General features: G+C 42.8%; 1 protein-coding gene across 2 annotated transcripts in view; it reads left to right on the top strand.

Moving 5' to 3' along the window:
- The window catches only part of PARP8 (poly(ADP-ribose) polymerase family member 8), a 151129-nt gene extending 137158 nt beyond the window's left edge, over positions 1 to 13971 (top strand). For both annotated transcript variants that reach the window (XM_074994296.1, XM_074994295.1), the window contains 7 exons: positions 3574 to 3686; positions 3886 to 3958; positions 5808 to 5877; positions 7144 to 7220; positions 8456 to 8525; positions 10969 to 11053; positions 13369 to 13971. In XM_074994296.1, the coding sequence (XP_074850397.1) occupies positions 3574 to 3686; positions 3886 to 3958; positions 5808 to 5877; positions 7144 to 7220; positions 8456 to 8525; positions 10969 to 11053; positions 13369 to 13471 (591 nt within the window). In that variant the 3' untranslated portion in view covers positions 13472 to 13971. The remainder of the gene's footprint in view (positions 1 to 3573; positions 3687 to 3885; positions 3959 to 5807; positions 5878 to 7143; positions 7221 to 8455; positions 8526 to 10968; positions 11054 to 13368) is intronic.
- Positions 13972 to 18923: the final 4952 nt, after the last annotated feature.

Genomic DNA, 18923 nt, shown 5'->3' with positions numbered 1-18923 from the left:
CAAGACTATAACTGAGTTCAAAAAAGGAGGTAGATAAATTAGGGAGGATAGGTCCATCAATGGCTATTAACCAGGATGGCCAGGGATGGTGTCCCTAGTCTCTGTCAGAAGCTGGGAATGGGTGACAGGGGATGGATCATTGTATTATTACCTGTTCTGTTCATTCCTTCTGGTGCACCTGGAATCAGCCACTGTCAGATGACAAAATACTGGGCTATATGGACCATTCTTATGTTCATAGCCATAGAAACTTTGATTGCTAATCATCATCTGTAGTGATCACTTGACTTGAAATGCACAAGAATTAACAGTTTCCTGTGAAGAGTTCTTCATTCAGTGCTGCATTCTTATTTGATGGATTATCTAGTTACAGGAGGATATATATAATGTAAATTTATGCTCTTACATTCCAACAGGATACAGATAATTGACAAATATGCATGAAAAATTGTTAGGTTTCATTAAACACCAAATACATTCTTAAATATTTAATAATCACTTTGCTCTACCCTAATACACAAGTGAATTTGTCTGCCTTGTAGCTGTGAATTTGCAGTTTTCAGCTGAGTACTGGTTTGTCAGCGTCACATGCCAGCGCATGTGAAGTGAGGTGTGATACACCTGAATATGCTTCACATTCCCTGCATTCTTGATAAGCCACTACATTTTTCTTCCCCTTGATATGAATGATTTCTGTGTCAAATTTCTGTAGGGCTGAGCTCCAACCAATCTAAAATTCACCCCCTTAGCTCAATTTAGTCATGTCAAAAAGTTAATTCATCCCCTTAGCTCAGTTTAGTCATGATCAGCCAATTCTTGATTTTGTATTAGATAAGTAAGGTTTAAGTTGCTGAACAGCCCAGATAGGCTACATCTACACATGCACGCTACATCAAAATAGCTTATTTTGATGTAGCGACATCGAAATAGTCTATTTTGATGAATAACGTCTACACGTCCTCCAGGGCTGGCAACGTCGACGTTCAACTTCGACATTGGGCAGCACCACGTCGAAATAGGTGCTGCGAGGGAACGTCTACACACCAAAGTAGCACACATCAAAATAAGGGTGCCAGGAACAGCTGCAGACAGGGTCACAGGGTGGACTCAACAGCAAGCCGCTCCCTTAAAGGGCCCCTCCCAGACACAGTTGCACTAAACAACACAAGATCCACAGAGCCGACAACTGGTTGCAGACCCTGTGCACGCAGCATGGATCCCCAGCTGCCGCAGCAGCAGCCAGAAGCCCTGGGCTAAGGGCTGCTGCACACGGTGACCATAGAGCCCCGCAGGGGCTGGAGAGAGAGCGTCTCTCAACCCCTCAGCTGATGGCCACCATGGCAGACACCGCTATTTCGATGTTGCGGGACGTGGATCGTCTACACGTGCCCTACTTCGACGTTCAACTTCGAAGTAGGGTGCTATTCCCATCCCCTCATGGGGTTAGCGACTTCAACGTCTCACTGCCTAACGTCGAAGTTAACTTCGAAATAGCGCCCAACACGTGTAGCCGTGACGGGTGCTATTTTGAAGTTGGCGCCGCTACTTCGAAGTAGCATGCATGTGTAGACGTGGCCATAATGGTATAGCATTCTTTCACAGGGAGCATCATTTTGTTCAGTTTTTGTGTTTATGTCAATTTTTTGTATTCATACACTTGTCCCCCACTTGTTCCCCACTCCATTAATACTGCACTTAACCCAGTGTTACACGCGTCAGTACACAGCACCGATTTTCTGAATTCTGTGTTGACAAAAACAAAGTCTCTTTTATGCTCTGGAAGCCTGTCTCAGAGCCTTTGTCCTTAGAGCCCAGTTTGGTTTCCCTCTTTTTGTAAGCCCTCTTATGAGGGCCACAGTGTCGGTTTACAAACCTCTGGTAATTGTTGGCCCACCAATAAAGGATTAGAGTTCATGGTTCAACAAGCAGGCCAACTCTGAATGACTTCTATCTTTAAAAGTCTGGGCTTAACCTACACGGTGCCTACACTGCATCCTAAGTAGGATACCTCACCAGCCTCCATCTTTCATTTGGAGATCTTGACATTGAATTTGGTTTCTCTCAGTCTTTGCAACACAGTTTCCACATGGTTTAAGTGGTCTTGCCAGGAATAACTGAAAGTAGCCCAGTCATCTATATCTAGCTTGGCAAAGGTTTGTAAACGCCTGCAGCACTTCATTGACAAGCCTCTGAAAAGGGGCTACTGCATTTATTAATCCAGAATATATAGCCTTAAACTCACGTAGGCTAGACTTCACTGTAAAAGTACATTTTTGGGGACATCAGTGTCAGCATCTAAAGAAATTTGCCAGTATACACAAGTTACATTCAGTGTGCATATGAATTTTGCACCATCCAATAGATCCAGTAACGCCTGTATTCAAGGTTTGGATTAGGGTTCCATTTGAGTGGCAGCATTCAGCTCTCTAAAATCCACACAGTCTCCTGATTTTATACTTTTAGGCTACGTCTACACGTGCACCCAACTTTGAAATAGCTTATTTCGATGTTGCGACATCGAAATAGGCTATTTCGATGAATAACGTCTACACGTCCTCCAGGGCTGGCAACGTCGATGTTCAACTTCGACGTTGCTCAGCCCAACATCGAAATAGGCACAGCGAGGGAACGTCTACACGCCAAAGTAGCACACATCGAAATAAGGGAGCCAGGCACAGCTGCAGACAGGGTCACGGGGCGGACTCAACAGCAAGTCGCTCCCTTAAAGGGCCCCTCCCAGACACACTTTCATTAAACAGTGCAAGATACACAGAGCCAACAACTAGTTGCAGACCCTGTATATGCAGCACGGACCCCCAGCTGCAGCAGCAGCAGCCAGAAGCCCTGGGCTAAGGGCTGCTGCCCACGGTGACCACAGAGCCCCGCAAGGGCTGGAGAGAGAGTATCTCTCAACCCCCCAGCTGATGGCCGCCATGGAGGACCCCGCTATTTCGATGTTGCGGGACGCGGATCGTCTACACGTCCCTACTTCGATGTTGAACGTCGAAGTAGGGCGCTATTCCCATCCGCTCATGGGGTTAGCGACTTCGACGTCTCGCCGCCTAACGTCGATTTCAACTTCGAAATAGCGCCCAACACGTGTAGACGTGACGGGCGCTATTTCGAAGTTACTGCCGCTACTTCGAAGTAGCGTGCACGTGTAGACGCAGCCTTAATGTACTGTTGTAGTAGGAGATGCCAAGAGGCCTTTATGATTTAGTAATTTCTCCCTTTTCCAGCATGCTTTTGTATTTGTTTAGTGAGACCTGTGACCCAACATCACACTACTTTGATCAAAACACCATAAATAAATTATGGAATTCAATTATTTCTGTGGTATCAGCATGGGTCATCTTAGAATATAGTTGTTTGTTGCACGTTTTCATATACTGGGAAGTATTTTTAGAATTGAATTTGAAGTAAAGGCAATAATAATGGGGCTGGCTTCAAGTTACTTCATGTAACAGTAAATTGTGTGAATGAGCACAATATCTCAGGAGAAGTTAATTCTGAAAATACAGCAGGTTTATGTTCATTAGCATGTTTTCACTTGTGCACTGTTACATTTTACAGCAACTGAAGTTTATGCACACTCCCCATCAGTTCCTCCTTCTCAGCAGTCCACCAGCCAAAGAGTCCAATTTTAGAGCTGCTAAAAATCTCTATGGAAGCACCTTTGCATTTCAGTAAGTATAAAAAATGGAGTAGTAAAAATAATGCTAACAGTTCTTATTGTGCTTTCATCATGTGAAAAAGAAAAGCACAGATATTCTGGAGTTAAAATGTTTTCAACTGCAAGTGTATATATATTAGAGAAGATGGTTAACTTCATTCTGGGTGCCTTGAAACACTACTTACTTTCCTTCTTTCCGCTTTATTTTTAAGTGGTTCACACATTGAAAACTGGCACTCCATCCTGAGGAATGGCTTAGTTGTTGCTTCCAATACAAGGCTGCAGGTAAATAACAGATACAAGGGTTCTTATCTGAGCTATAGGTAGAAGGTTACATATTAAAAAGAGGGCACATTTGGGGAAGGGCAGTCCAGGTGTCATCCTGATGATCAAAAACTGCATGGTGCAATTATAGTCTCCGTTCTTTCGTAGCAGTTTGTTTTGCTGTTGCTTCTAAAACATTGAGGGTGAAATCCTGAGCTAAGCTCCAGTTGCATTCAGTGAAATTAGGGATTTACAATGAGACTGTGCATAGGAGCACCTTTAATGGTAGAAAAAGTAGCAGCTGCCAGGCTTCTTCTTCCATCTGGGGCTGCGTCTACACGTGCACGCTACTTCGAAGTAGCGGCAGTAACTTCGAAATAGCGCCCGTCACGTCTACACGTGTTGGGCGCTATTTCGAAGTTGAAATCGACGTTAGGCGGCGAGACGTCGAAGTCGCTAACCCCATGAGCGGATGGGAATAGCGCCCTACTTCGACGTTCAACATCGAAGTAGGGACGTGTAGACGATCCGCGTCCCGCAACATCGAAATAGCGGGGTCCTCCATGGCGGCCATCAGCTGGGGGGTTGAGAGATACTCTCTCTCCAGCCCTTGCGGGGCTCTGTGGTCACCGTGGGCAGCAGCCCTTAGCCCAGGGCTTCTGGCTGCTGCTGCTGCAGCTGGGGGTCCGTGCTGCATATACAGGGTCTGCAACTAGTTGTTGGCTCTGTGTATCTTGCACTGTTTAATGAAAGTGTGTCTGGGAGGGGCCCTTTAAGGGAGCGACTTGCTGTTGAGTCCGCCCCGTGACCCTGTCTGCAGCTGTGCCTGGCTCCCTTATTTCGATGTGTGCTACTTTGGCGTGTAGACGTTCCCTCGCTGTGCCTATTTCGATGTTGGGCTGAGCAACGTCGAAGTTGAACATCGACGTTGCCAGCCCTGGAGGACGTGTAGACGTTATTCATCGAAATAGCCTATTTCGATGTCGCAACATCGAAATAAGCTATTTCGAAGTTGGGTGCACGTGTAGACGTAGCCTGGAAGATGTTCTGTACTGCTAAAGAGAGTATCATGGGAACCAACTTATGGAGTAGAAGGTAGACTGAATGGAGCAAGCTAAGAAGAGAGATAAAATTGAGAGGGTAATTCAGAGGAGGGGAAATAAAAATATTCGGTGCATACAGATAGAGTGCAAAGGTAAAAGAGTTAATGGAAGAGTGAGTACAATAGGAAGGGAGGCAAAAGAGATAATATTGGAATAGAGGGAAGAGAGAAAGTTGGGAAGAATGACTGAAATCCCTACTTAAGCTCTTGGATGCTCTCTAGTAAGAACCTAAGCAGTTCCTCCGAAGTCATGATGTTATGCACATTTACACGCTCTGAGCCTTTATTTCTACATGTTTAAAACCATGAATTAAGCAAAACATTGCTGACTTATAGAACAAATCTAAACAGTGATCATTTATTTATTTACCAAAGTTTAAAAATAATACAGATTGGACCTCGCTTGTCCAGCACCCTCAGGACCTGATTGGTCCCGAATGAGGGAATTTGCCCAGCCAACGAAGTCACCTGCCACCAGCCTGCCACCCCTCCCTGTTGCTGGCTCTGCTTCTATTCTACAGTTGTAAACTGGGGCAGACTAAGTAATTATAATGGTCTGTGCCATGAAGATGGATTTTGCATGGTCTTCAGCACATGCAAGAGTGTTTTAGCTAGATACAGAAGAGTTTGTGTAATATTTGCCACAAGTTCTTAGGACTTATTTTGTATATCATTTAATATCGTATACTGTATTGGTGGGAGGGTCATGTTGTTTTCTTTTGTAAAACTACCAAATTAACCGTAAGTCTCTTTTACATTCCGTTTCAGCTCCATGGTGCAATGTTTGGAATTGGGATCTACCTTAGTCCATTATCAAGCATATCATTTGGTTACTCAGGTGATATTCATAAATCACTCTACATTTGGGGAAATGCAAGGGGATATTTTAATTTGCTTTTGCTTTTCTCCACACGTGCTTCATTGTTCTAGTCACTGTAGTAATTTTGTCTCATTCTATCTGTAGGCAAGCACGTGAAACACAGAAACTCCTGTATGCAAAAAAAAAAAAAAAAAAATGAGGGGGCATGGCATGGCATGGGGATGGCTCCTAAATGCCTATTTATAGTTTTCAATAAATGCCTTGATTTTCAGGGGTGATGAGCAGGTAGTCATTATTTTGGAAAGAAACTTAAATGTGGACTTGAGAGCCTACTTTTATACTCCTGCTTTTAAAGATCTTGGCCACAGCATCTAAATATACATATATACACTATGTGTAAATTGTACATTTGTATATATGTGCATAGGCATATAGGATCCAATCCAGAAAACGTGTTTAAGTGTGTGCTTAACTTCACTCTTAAGAATACTCCCATTTAAGTCAATAGGACTATTCACATGCTCAAAGTTAGGCACATGCTATGGTGCATTGTTGAGTTGTGGCCACGTAGGAATACTTGACAGCATATACAGGTTGAACCTCTCTCGTCTGGCACCCTGGGGACCTGACTGGTGCTGGATGAGAGAATTTGGTGGGTCATGGAAGGTCAATATTTTCTAGCACGTTATCAACACTTCCGCTGTTTACAGGGCTCTTAGAAGATGTTTAGGGGTAAATTACAGCTAAATAACAGCACGGAATATTGACAGCCAGAACTGGTGGCTGTAAACAAACATTGGGTGATCATGGGAAACTTGGCCACATGTATGATAAGTGATCATCCAGCTAACTCAAATCATGCCAGGTTACAGATGTTGCCTGACAAGAGAGTTTTGGATTAGAGAGGTTCAACCTGTACTAGCATAAAGGACCATATTTTTCATCGGTGTTTGTGCAGTACTTAACTCATTCGGGTTTTGGTCCATGTCTAAGGTCCTTGGTGGTATAGTTATACAAATAACAACAAAGGTGTTAAATGTCATGTACCTGCTGTTGCACCTGCTTAGAAGGTGTTTTGGCTGTTTGTAAGGCTTTGGAACTGTGATGCAAATGTGTGGCTCTTGGAACTGAGTTAGATTGATGACAGCATGTGATGAGAGAGAGAACAAGAATTTTAGGATGTTTTTGCAGAGGACTCCAGTATCTGTCATCACTCTCCTTGTATACCTGTCCCTTACAATGCTTTACACATCAGTAAACCTGAAGTAATTTTAATATATTTAGGGATGAATAAGAAGCAGCAGAAGGTGTCAGCTAAGGATGAACCTGCTTCAAGCAGCAAAGGCAGTAATGCATTACAGGTACAGTAGTGTATCAAACCATATTCTGGAAGGTATATTGAGTTTTGTAGCTCAGTTATATATTTGTATATTCCTTCTTTGGAAAGTTAAAAATCTCCTTTATTGTATGCAACCAGGAGTATCCAGAGATAGTGAAATGCTCAAATATAACTCAGCTGCTGGTAATAACAATTTGCAGATTATACTGGAGCAAATGTTCATTTCCTTTCACTGGCAGAAATATTTGGACAGAAAATAGGAAAGAAATGCAGATTGAATCTTTAATTCAGTATCACTTCTGGAAAACCTCTTTCTATGAACTCAGGAGTCTGCTAAATTAGAGTTCAGTATGGATTTAGAATGGCTAATGCTATGACACTATTTTGTAACCCTATAGAGTTCCACACTACAGATTTTCTTTGTGATATTTGCTAAACTTTAAGCTGGTAAATTTCTGCTCAATCAAAGGTAAACTCAGAGTAATTATTTATAGGTGTTCATTGGAATTACAAACAGGAGGAAATTCTACACCCCTCTCTCTCTTTCTCAAAAAATCTTTGCATACTGTCATGGGTCCTCACTACAGCAGATACATGTGGGGAAGCCATTCGGAGGACCACTGTATCCTCTGTTGGTCTTGTTACTATACTCTATAGGCTGCAGCTCAGAGATCAAGGGTGTAAAGTATCAGGGGTTGGCCAAAGAGAGATTGACAGATTTTCTCAAGAGACCTACATGAGGAGACCCGAATCCCCCAGTCTGGTTGGGTGGAGCTAATGTGCTACACAGCCATTGTACTATTGTACTGTATTCAACTGTTAAGTGATGAGAAAAGATTCCACCCCATTGACAAAGCATAACGAAAGAGCTGATATCACAGCTATAGGTACTCATACAGCTCATGAACTACTAGAGTGGTGGCTACACAGGTTCAATGCCCTGTACTCAGCCAGATTGTAAGATTCTGGTCTCCTTATGAAGGTCTCTTATGAAGATACCAAGACCATCATTTAAATACTTTTGTTACATTGTTTCTCATTAATAATGCTATTTTCCCACCAAAATTATTCAGCCCTCAAATTGCGAATTAAATGGAACCTTTGCTATTGGATAAAGTAATTTAGATTGTCACTGTTTCATTTTTAAGCCAATGATACAAATGTGTCCACCAAGACTATGTCTCTAATAAGCTATTTAAAACATTACATTTTACCTGTTTCTTGTTTAATAATTTTTGCACAATTTTTATCCCTCAGTCACAGAAAAAAGGACAACAATCCCAATTTTTGCAAAGCCGTAATTTAAAATGCATAGCCTTATGTGAAGGTAAGCTGAAAATCCCTTAAAAATCAACTTTTCTCAGTATTATACCTGTTTGAATGCGTAAAATGCAAATTAATACATGCTTTAATTGAAGTTGGGTTATTTAGGAAGACAACATTGATAGGTGTTTAGAAGCCTATATTATTTCAGGGTCTTAAGCCTCAGTACAGCCCTGTTGCCCATTCCTTCCACAAAATCCCCAAGCCTATCCATGCCATTAATAAGATGGCCCATCACATGTGGAAAGTGACTGGTCATCATCTGTCAGTCTCCCAAATTCTAACCATGTAGCTAGGGTTGGTAAAGAGCCTCAGCAAGTTTTATGCTAATAGTTTGAACATGAAAGACTCTGGAAGAACATCTCCCTAATCTGAATTCCCAGCTCAGTTCTGACAGCTCAGGCAAATAATCTCTTCTTCAAGTAACCACCACACAGGAATTGATTTCTATTCTATTCTCATGCTTAAAACTCCATATAGTTATGTTCCATCTATGTAATTATAGTCATTCACAAAAGATCTGGCCATTTTTGAAAGGCCTGTTTTGAGGGCAGGAAGGTAAGGATTTCATCTAAAATATGAAAAATATTCTGGCACTGTTTGAAAGGAGAATAATTTTCAAGATGACACAATTTTAGACAATATTTAAAGAGACTTTATTTCAGCCTCTATAATTGCACATGCAATTTCTGTACATATATGAAGCCTTTGAAACCATTTTTAAAGTATAATCTGTTACTTGTTACCAGTTAGATTCTAATGTCATTCTAGGATTCCTGGGAACAGACTTGATATGAAACTAAATATTCTAAATGTACTTTTCCAAGTGTATATAGTATTCAAAAGTAGAAATAAATGTACAGACCTATTTCAGTTATCATAAATCTTTTTCCATGGCATATTTTAATGTACAAATTGCCAAACTATGCTTTTGATTAGCAAAGATCCCCATAAGAAAGGGAAGAGTAGAGAGAGGGAGTTAGTAAGATACAGTAACCACTGACAAAATCAGTCATAAAAGAAAAAAAAATCTGTTTGTGAATTGCAAGAGGCAAACATTTGTATTGTAATTTAAAATGAAAAAAGAATAGGAGGTAAGAGTTAAACCTCCTATTGTATCTAAAAGGTATCTAAAAGGGTGTCATAAGGCAGAGAGAGGGAACTTGTTCTTCCTTGCCTCTGAGGATAGAACAAGAGGCAATGGACTTAAATTGCAGCAGGGGAGGTTCAGGTTGGACATTAGGAAAAAGTTCCTAACTGTAAGGGTGATCAAACACTGGAGCGAATTGCCAAGGGAGGTGGTAGAATCTCCATCACTGGAGATATTTAAGAAGAGGTTAGATAGATGGCTTTCAAGAATGGTCTAGAAAGTGCTTGGTCCTGCCATGAGGGCAGGGGGCTGGACTCGATGGCCTCTCGGGGTCCCTTCCAGTCCTACTCTTCTATGATTCTATACAACAGATATGTAATTTGTAAATATATGTATATGCCATTATTTACAATAGTGTTTGAGTGCATTTATAGAAGATCTTAAGAACAAAATGCTTCTTATTCAAAAATAGCCTCTGTGCAGAACACTTTATTTTTGATAATTATCTTCATGGTTAAAAAAGAATCTGTGATCTAGTATGTAGTTGTTTCCTAGGGAAGTTCTACTTCCCCAAATTCATAAATCCTACATCAGTGACTGGGACATGGGTGGCTGTGCCTACCAGACAGAATAGAAGCCATTTGTAGAGGTTAAAGCAGAAGTCAGAGGCCAGATGGCAGAGCTAAGGTCAGAGACAAAGCCAGAAGTCATTGCTGATGATCAAGACCAGGTTACCTGGAACGAAGCCAGTCAGGAGTCAGGCTAGGTCCAAGGTAGGAGCTATCACAGCCATATTTTACTTTTCATCTATACATCATCAAATGCAAATTTCCTTTGTGTCGAAGTTGACTTAGTTGGCCCACGGTAACCTATGGAGGTGTCAAGGAGGCAGATGTCCCAGGGCCCAATGATTCAAAAGTGCCTGGGATTTCCAGGGGCCACCACCACTACCACAGGAGCAGTGACAGAATACCCTGACATGCTCTGGGCATCTCTGAGGGCTGTCTGGGGGGCAAGGAATGGTGTGCTCCGGGCAGTGCTGAGGGCTGCCCCAGCCCTGCCCTTTCTGGCTGTGGCTCTTTCCCTTCTAGAAACACAGGGTCACCTTACTGAGGGGCCCAAAAGTCTGTCAGCTCCTGTATCCTGTACCACTGGTTTGTCCATTTTCAGTGAGAATTAAGCTGATCTCTGAACTCCTACCATCAGCCAATTGCATGATTCTAGACCTTGCAATAGACTCACATTAAACAATTGGATATTCCCACAATTCTCTTTAAAATATGTGGAAGCACAGATATTTTTAAATTATGTTCTCCAGACATGTTTTCACTGCTTAGTGTTTGCTCTCTTCTTGTAGTGATAACTTCACCTGATCTGCACAAACATGGGGAGATATGGGTAGTTCCCAACACTGATCATGTGTGTACAAGATTCTTCTTTGTGTAAGTACAATACTCCTTTTAGCTCTAAAATTCTAGTTGTGTATTTCCCATTTATTTTCTGTGGTTACTTTTTGCAACAACTTTAAGAGTTCAAAGAGTTTTCCTACCAGTTTTTCAAGGATTTGATTTTTATGGAAGTGTATGTTTGATCAATAACAATAGATAATTTTACTTCCACCTTTTGTTATAATAAGTGAAGGAAAAAAAAAGAACAATGTGTGAAGGTCTATAGGTGGTTCCCACTCCATGGCCGTGTCTACACGTGCCCCAAACTTCGAAATGGCCATTCAGATGGCCATTTTGAAGTTTACTAATGAAGCGCTGAAATGCATATTCAGCGCTTCATTAGCATGCGGGCAGCTGCGGCGCTTCGAAATTGACGCGGCTTGCTGCTGCGCGTCTCGTCCAGACGGGGCTCCTTTTCGAAAGGACGCCGCCTACTTCGAAGTCTCCTTATTCCCATCTGTTCATAGGAATAAGGGGACTTCGAAGTAGGTGGCGTCCTTTCGAAAAGGAGCCCCGTCTGGACGAGACGCGCGGCAGCAAGCCGCGTCAATTTCGAAGCGCCGCAGCTGCCCGCATGCTAATGAAGCGCTGAATATGCATTTCAGCGCTTCATTAGTAAACTTTGAAATGGCGATTTAAATGGCCATTTCGAAGTTTGGGGCATGTGTAGACGTAGCCCATATTACTGTGTCACAATATAGCAAGTGCATCACTGTATTGACCTGAAACCACCAAAGAAAAAAACACCCACCTTCCTAGAGAGTTCTTCTGAAAAGTCAAGGATGTCAAAAATAGGGATAAAGAGATGAGACATATCTTTAGGGCCACATGTACATGAGAAGCCTCTGTCCACAGAAGTCACTGTCAGAGGGGAGTTTCCAGCAGAACTTCTGTTGACACGTTGCATCTACACATAGAAACAGAGTGAAAGACCAGTCTGCTCTGTTGACAGAGAGCAGGTAGGCTGCCTGGCCCTCTCTCCACAGAAAGGCTGTCCCAAAACTCTGCAAACAGGGCTGCCTGGTGAACTGGAGGCGCTCTGTGTGGACAAAAGGGCCCTGCAGCATCTACACAGCTGTTCTGTTGACAGAACACTGTCGAGAGAGACATTATACATGCACAGGGAGAGGTATAATGCTGCCGGTGGATGTACTGAGTTTTGTCAACAAACAGTCTACAAAGCACATTTCGTGTATAGATGCTCCATGGTTTATCCCAACAAAAGCTCAGTTTTGCCAGGAAAAGCATCTCGTGTAGACATGGACTAACTGTAAAACAGGTATTTCCTTTTACTGCATTTAATTCATTAACAGATTACTGTATATCAGTGTAAGCCCTCTTCTGCAAAGAAAGATACCCAGATGAACCCCTGCATTTACGTAGAGTGTCCTGGATTTCAGGTTTGCAGTAAATGAGGTCTTGTCTTCACAGGGACTTGTCCTAATTGATAGCCACTCACTGGTGTTTACATACCAATGTAAACACCCAGTACAGACTAGGTGAAGTGTGTTTTACGCTGGTGCTTTTTATTCCAGTTCTAAGTAGGAATAAGCTGCACTGGTTTTCCACGACTGCAGCTGAAACTTGTACAAGTGCAGCACACTAAGGGTATGTCTACATAGCTTCGCCCAGGTCAGCTGACAGGTTCACGGGGCTTAGGCTGTGGGACTGTATAATTGCCATGAAGGTATTTGGGCTTGACCTGAAGCCTAAACTCTGTTACTCCACAAGGTAGGGAAGGACCTAGGCTCCATCCCAAGACCAAATGTCTACACAGCAATATTTAGCCCTGCATCCTGAGGCCCATGACCCCGAGTCAGATGACCCAGGGCAACCACATCTGTGGTTGGGGTCGTTTATTTTCAGTGTAGACATACCATAAGTAACTGACCAAAAGTGGCTGATATCAGAACAAATCCCCAGTTGAGAGAAAGGATCAGTTACTGCAGCTGGAGAGTGCAATAATTTACACCTGCTTTGATTACACTCGGCTCCAGGAGGTTCCCAATAGCTGCTGACAGTAAGGAAAAGAAGCCCTTCACATCTAACCTCGTGCAGGTGGTGAGCAGCCAAGGGCTTTCAGTGAGCCAGGGGAAGGCAGTAGTATAAACCCAACAGGACTTGCTGCTTGGAACTCTAGGCCTCCTCTCTGTAAAAATGTAAATCCCATTACCAATCTGCAATCTATACTCACCACATACCATTTATGGCTTAGTGTTTAAATAAAGAACATTGTCAAGTATATAATGAATGTAGCTGCACAGTATATAAAGAGTGGATTACAATTTTATTTTTGTCTCCTTTTTTAGTTATGAAGATGGCCAAGTGGGTGATACAAGTATAAATACACAAGAAACAGGAATTCACAAAGAGATTCTTCGAGTCATTGGTAATCAAACTGCTACTGGTTAAAAGGACCGCTCTTATTTAATTGATGTGATTTGGAAGCCTTCCTCAGTCTCAAAGCTGGATTTTGAACTGAAGAAGATGTGGAAAGCTAATTTATTATTGTTATTATTGTTATTACTAAACAGTTTAACCCTTTGAATACTTCCTTTTTTCTTACTTAGTATTTCTTATCTCATTGAAATACCTAAAATGGTATGAGTTAGCAATTGTAGGGGTTCAAAGTCTATTAATATACTACAACTAATAGCATTTAAAGAGACATTTGGGTTGCTCACAATAAACAATTTAAAAAGGAGTTTTGTGCTGATATTTTTATATTAAACTCTTAATTAATTGGGCCATTTAGTACTGTATACTGGTATTTTAAATTTAGAAGGAATGAAATATAAGCAAGAGAGATTTTATAATGGAGAGCCTGCATTGTACAGGGCACTTTGCAATAACAGTATTCACGTATTTTAATACACTGTAGAATGGTTTCTGGAACATGTAAAATTAAAGAGTGTGGCTACTTATAATGTCATCAATTCCTCTTACTGTACACAAATGCATCTAGAATTTAGAATCAAAAAAAGTTTAAAAAAGAAAACATTTTTGCCGTATTCAGCTGTTGCCAAAAGAAACACAAATACATTGATGGTGCATGACTTTTTTTCTTCCTTCTCTCAAGAGAAACTGTACCATCCAGTGGACAGCTCACTTATATTGTTTTAAAAGATGCAAGCCAAGTGAGCTGCCCAGAGTTCTAGGGGTTGAGAAGTGAATTTGTAGTGAAGCCAACTGTAAATCAGTTTCTACAATGACCTGTCCCTCCAGTTCAGCAGGATACTAACGTGTTTTTAGTGGCATTGCTATTCTGGTTAATGTTAGACATGCTTAAGTAGCTGGCTGAATCAAGAACTATATGTATTTCAGTTCATTGTCCAATTAGGAAGAAATAGCAATACCGTTTATGTTACAGACATGTCAGAGTTTCCTTTGGTGAAACAGAGATAATTTATCCCTAAGGAAACAAAGCAAGCCTGTTAAATCTTTATGATTTAGGAATTACAAGGTTTGAAAATAAAATAGTTACCACAGTATGAGCATGTTGGCAGCACACTTAAGGAACCAGAGACCAATCCTAAAAGGAGCTAAGCATCTCCTGTGAAGTGGTCACTGCCCTCAGCTCTCACTGAAGTCATCTTGCATGATCATGGCATCTGTTGGCAGACAGGATACTGGGCTAGATGGACATTTGGTCTGACCCAGTGTGGCCATTCTTATGTTCTCTTTTGACAGCATTTCAAATCTCACCTCTGCACATCTCCACTGACTCTCTGCAGCCTTGAAAAGGAAGAAAATAGGCACAAAAAATTTACCACATAATGTCACACTTTGAGTCCTTCAGACATGGCCTGTACTGTTATTAACATAATTGTTTGTTAGGAAGACCTTACTAATAGCAGCACAATTTGTGTTGTTTTAAACACAGCATAAGTCACATGGATAATTGCATAATATACAGAGATATTAGGAATTTGCGATTTATTGTTGAAAGACTTGTTATTCCAAGTTATCCTGCTTCTCTCCTCACCAGCCATTTCTCTGTATCGCAAAATAATCTATGCTCGAAAGGATAAAATTGAAGTTCTCTATAATAAAAATACAGTTCTCTAGAGGGCCTCTGGAGGCCGTTTCTGGAGACACTACTATAACCTGCAGCATAGTTTAAAATCTTGCACCAAGGAGGAATCCTGGAATTGGTCCATCTCCATGAAGCAGTTAGGTAGTATGAGGAATCTGAATGCACAAATGCAAACTAACGAAGAACTGAGGCTGAAAATCAGGACTGACCGTCCCTTCTTAGGTCATGCTGCTATATGTACCTGTACAGGCTTGCCAATGGGTGGAGGAGCAAAGGAAGCAGTTGCCCAGGGCTCAGCATTTCAAAGGGGCCTTGAGCTCCAGCTTCCACTGCTGCTACTATGGCAGTTACCATAGTGCCATACTATGGCAGTGACCAGAGCTCTGGGCCCCTTTGAAGTTCCACGAGAGCACTGCTGCACCACTTCAAGTGTCTGGGAGGTAGGGAGGTCCAGCACCATGGTCCGGGCAGTACTAAGGGCTTACTGCCCTTGGCCCCATCCCCTTCTGCCATTGTCCACACCCATTCCAGGGGCACAGGTCAAGTCCCACTTGCCCCATGGCCTTTGGTGCTGTCAGCCACACTGTACGTGTATGGCTGAACTGGAAGGAGGCTGATCTCAAGTGTGTAATGAGACAGAACATGTGATGAAATACTGTACCTGGGAAAAGTGAGGGGAAGAAAGGAATGGGCAGTTCAGCAGGGAACAAATCCACAAATCGGTTCTGCAGTGGCTAAATGGAATGGTGGTCAACCATTCTCGGGACCCTCCTCAAATACAGGATGTGCTACAAGTAGGTGGGGCCAACAGAACATTGGAGCCACCCTCAGAGACATATGCTTCCCTCCCCCCAAACCCAGCTGCAGCAGATTCATAACCTAAATCCTGCTCTGCAAAACCCATGTATAGATAACTAGGGCAATAAGCCAATTTCAGGGTCTTCCTACACTCGCACCTGATTGACAAAACTTGTTGTTCCTGGATGCTTAACCTCCCCTCCCCACCCAGCACGAACGACAAAATTTTCCCATGACAACTGTATATGTGAACACTGCTTTCCTGCCAACAAAGCAAGACCCCTTCATTGGGAGTGAAAATATTTTGTCAGCAAAAGTGCAGACACACAGTGCTCACACACGTGGCCTTGACACTAAAAACTGTGTAGACACAGTCTTAGTGGGCCCCCTGTGCCAGCCACGTGAGGAGTACCCACGGTTGCTACAACTTGGGTGGTAGAGGGAACATTTCATCATCTTTCAGGTAACATGGAACAAAAGTCTTCTCCTCATTGTTTTCCCAAACCCCACCTTCTGCTTTAAGCCTGTGACCAGTTGAAAGAAAAGGTGGTAAGGGGAAGAGAGTTCCCATCTCAGCATTGTTTTCCCCAGTCCCTATGTACATCCCCATATGCTCTGTCCCCTCCACTCTTTGGGTCTAACCTCCCTAAAGAGTCCCTTTTGCCTGCTGAGATAGCTGTACCCTTTCCGTTGGCTCCCCAATTGGCTCAGTCTAACACTCTCTTCTTTTCCAGTGGGGCGCTGCTTGATGAGTAAGGAGCCAGTGGTAAGACTTACCTTACCAGCTGAAAGGCAGAGGTGCTGCCAGATTTAGCCAGAAGGAAGCCAAAGGAAAAAGTCCAGCTTCACAATTGCAGAGTGTATTCACTGCAAGGTGGGGGAGAAATGTCTCCCTTCCTCAAGCCTGCAGCACCAGGGAAGATGCAAACTTCACCTACCTACACCTTGCTCAGTAGGCACCCCCATCTGGGGAAACCACCCCTGGGAGAGTGGAGACACAACAGGACAGAGAACACTGGGAGGCATACAAGAATCTGGGGAAAACCATGCTTGTGGGTACACTCAGCAGGGGATCCAAAAAGTTGTTTGAGGGTGCGGGCAAACAGTTGAGGATGTCATAGAGCATTGGAGGATAACCAGGAGGTTGCATGGAGACACTAAGGATGAAGGGGACATTAGAGGATCCAAAGTACTTGAAGGGGAGGGAGTCAAAATCCTCAAGGGGCACAACATGGAGCATGGGAAGTAAAGTGCAGGTCAACACCAAGAGTGGGAGGGAGAGAGTGTACAGAGATACTGTGGGAGAACACAGAGCTTGGGGGACAGAGTAACACAGCACAGGGACATAGGAGGGATGCAGTGATTCTTGTGGAATCTCCTCATATGCCCTCCCACTGGTACCTCCTGCAAGACATCTGTGACATTGAGAGGCTGCCAGCCCTGAGTGAGTCCAAATAGGACATGACACTGATGGTTTACAGAGTAGCACAGAGGACATAACAAGGGAATATAGCGAGGGTAAGGTACAGCATAGCACTGGGCTTAGGGAACAAAGATGAGGACACAGCCTGCAGGAGGACATACAGCTGGGTAAGGAAACATACAGAGCACTGCATATGTATGTGCAAACAGACACATATGACACACAGTAGAGTGTTGTGCTGCAGGGCAGTTTTCAGGAAGAACAGAATCAAAGTTATCCCTGGAGCCAGTTCTGTACAGACCCCAAGTTCTGGATCCTACTGATTTCATTGATTCTGTGCTCTTCCCCCCTACATTAGTCTCAATGATTCTTGTTCTAATTTCACCTAAAGGAGTCTCTAAACTTCATGATGCACTCTTCATTGGAATGAAACAGGGATTCCTAGGGAATCTCCTTTCAATCCTCCACTCACCCTACCACTGGTGCCCTTTGCCCCTTCCAGACATGAGAGACAGCAAGACATGAGAGACTGCCAGCGGTGAGAGACTCCAAAAGAACTCTGGAATCTTCCAGTTGCTCGTTCCCATCTGTGGCACAGGAAAGGAGCACATTGACCTTAAAGAAAATGTATGGTCTTGAATTGTCAGTCTTAACCCCTCTGATTTTGTCTTTGCAGGTCTTCCCACCCACCCTCACCCCCCTTACTTCATTACTCCTACTTTGGCTGAACTTCTACTTGTTTAGATGGATAGTAATTATTTTAAAGCCTCATACATGCAAATTAAGCATTAAAAGAATAAGGGCCTGAACCTGCAGGGTTCTGAGAGGTGCGGTGACTTCCTGTTGATTTCAATGGAACTTGAGAGCACTGACCAAATGGCAGAATCAAACCCTGACAAAGTGCTGATTCTCTCACCACCATTATTTTCTTTATTTCTGCAAGACACCTTATTTTGTAAAAAAATTCCAGTAATTATCCTAAAGATAGCAAATGATTTCTGAAGGCTGCATGTCCATGATCAGGAGCCTGAGCCTGCAAGGAGGCTCTCACTTCGTAAGAACCCACAACTCCCACTGAAATCACTCAGGGCCTTGTAGAATCAGAGCCCTGGAATGTAGAACTTGGGGGACCTCCACATTGTGAATAGTAGTAGAATTAAATTCAAACTCATTTTGAAACACAATAACGTAGGTTTATTTTTTCTGACTGGAAAGTATTTTTGAATTATATATCTATGGAAGGAAAAGAGTCCTCGCTTATTTCCCTTAAAGAGATCATTGGCACTTATCATTTTAAAATGGCCTTTTCTTTTGGCAGCCAGATAAGTAATATAAATAGTGTAAATTTTGTATGTCTGGGTTCATAGTGGGATAAATAGTCAATATGTCCCCTCCCACAGAAAAACCAGAGGGAGGTGTCTAATCAGTAGGTAACTGCTAGGTCGTTCCATCTAGGGGGTAGAAGTTGCCTCCCTGCAAGTCCTTTGAGATCTATGTGGAGCTCAGGGGATCTGCACAAAGGCCTTGTGCTGTCTGTGGATCTCTCCATTTCTACCCTCGCCCCCCCAGCAGTGTAGCTCAAATGGAACTGTGCCATCAGACACATC

Source organism: Carettochelys insculpta, chromosome 5 (assembly GCF_033958435.1).
Source record: "Carettochelys insculpta isolate YL-2023 chromosome 5, ASM3395843v1, whole genome shotgun sequence".
Classification (NCBI taxonomy): Eukaryota; Metazoa; Chordata; order Testudines; family Carettochelyidae; genus Carettochelys; species Carettochelys insculpta.
This window is presented reverse-complemented; position numbering and strand designations above follow the sequence as displayed.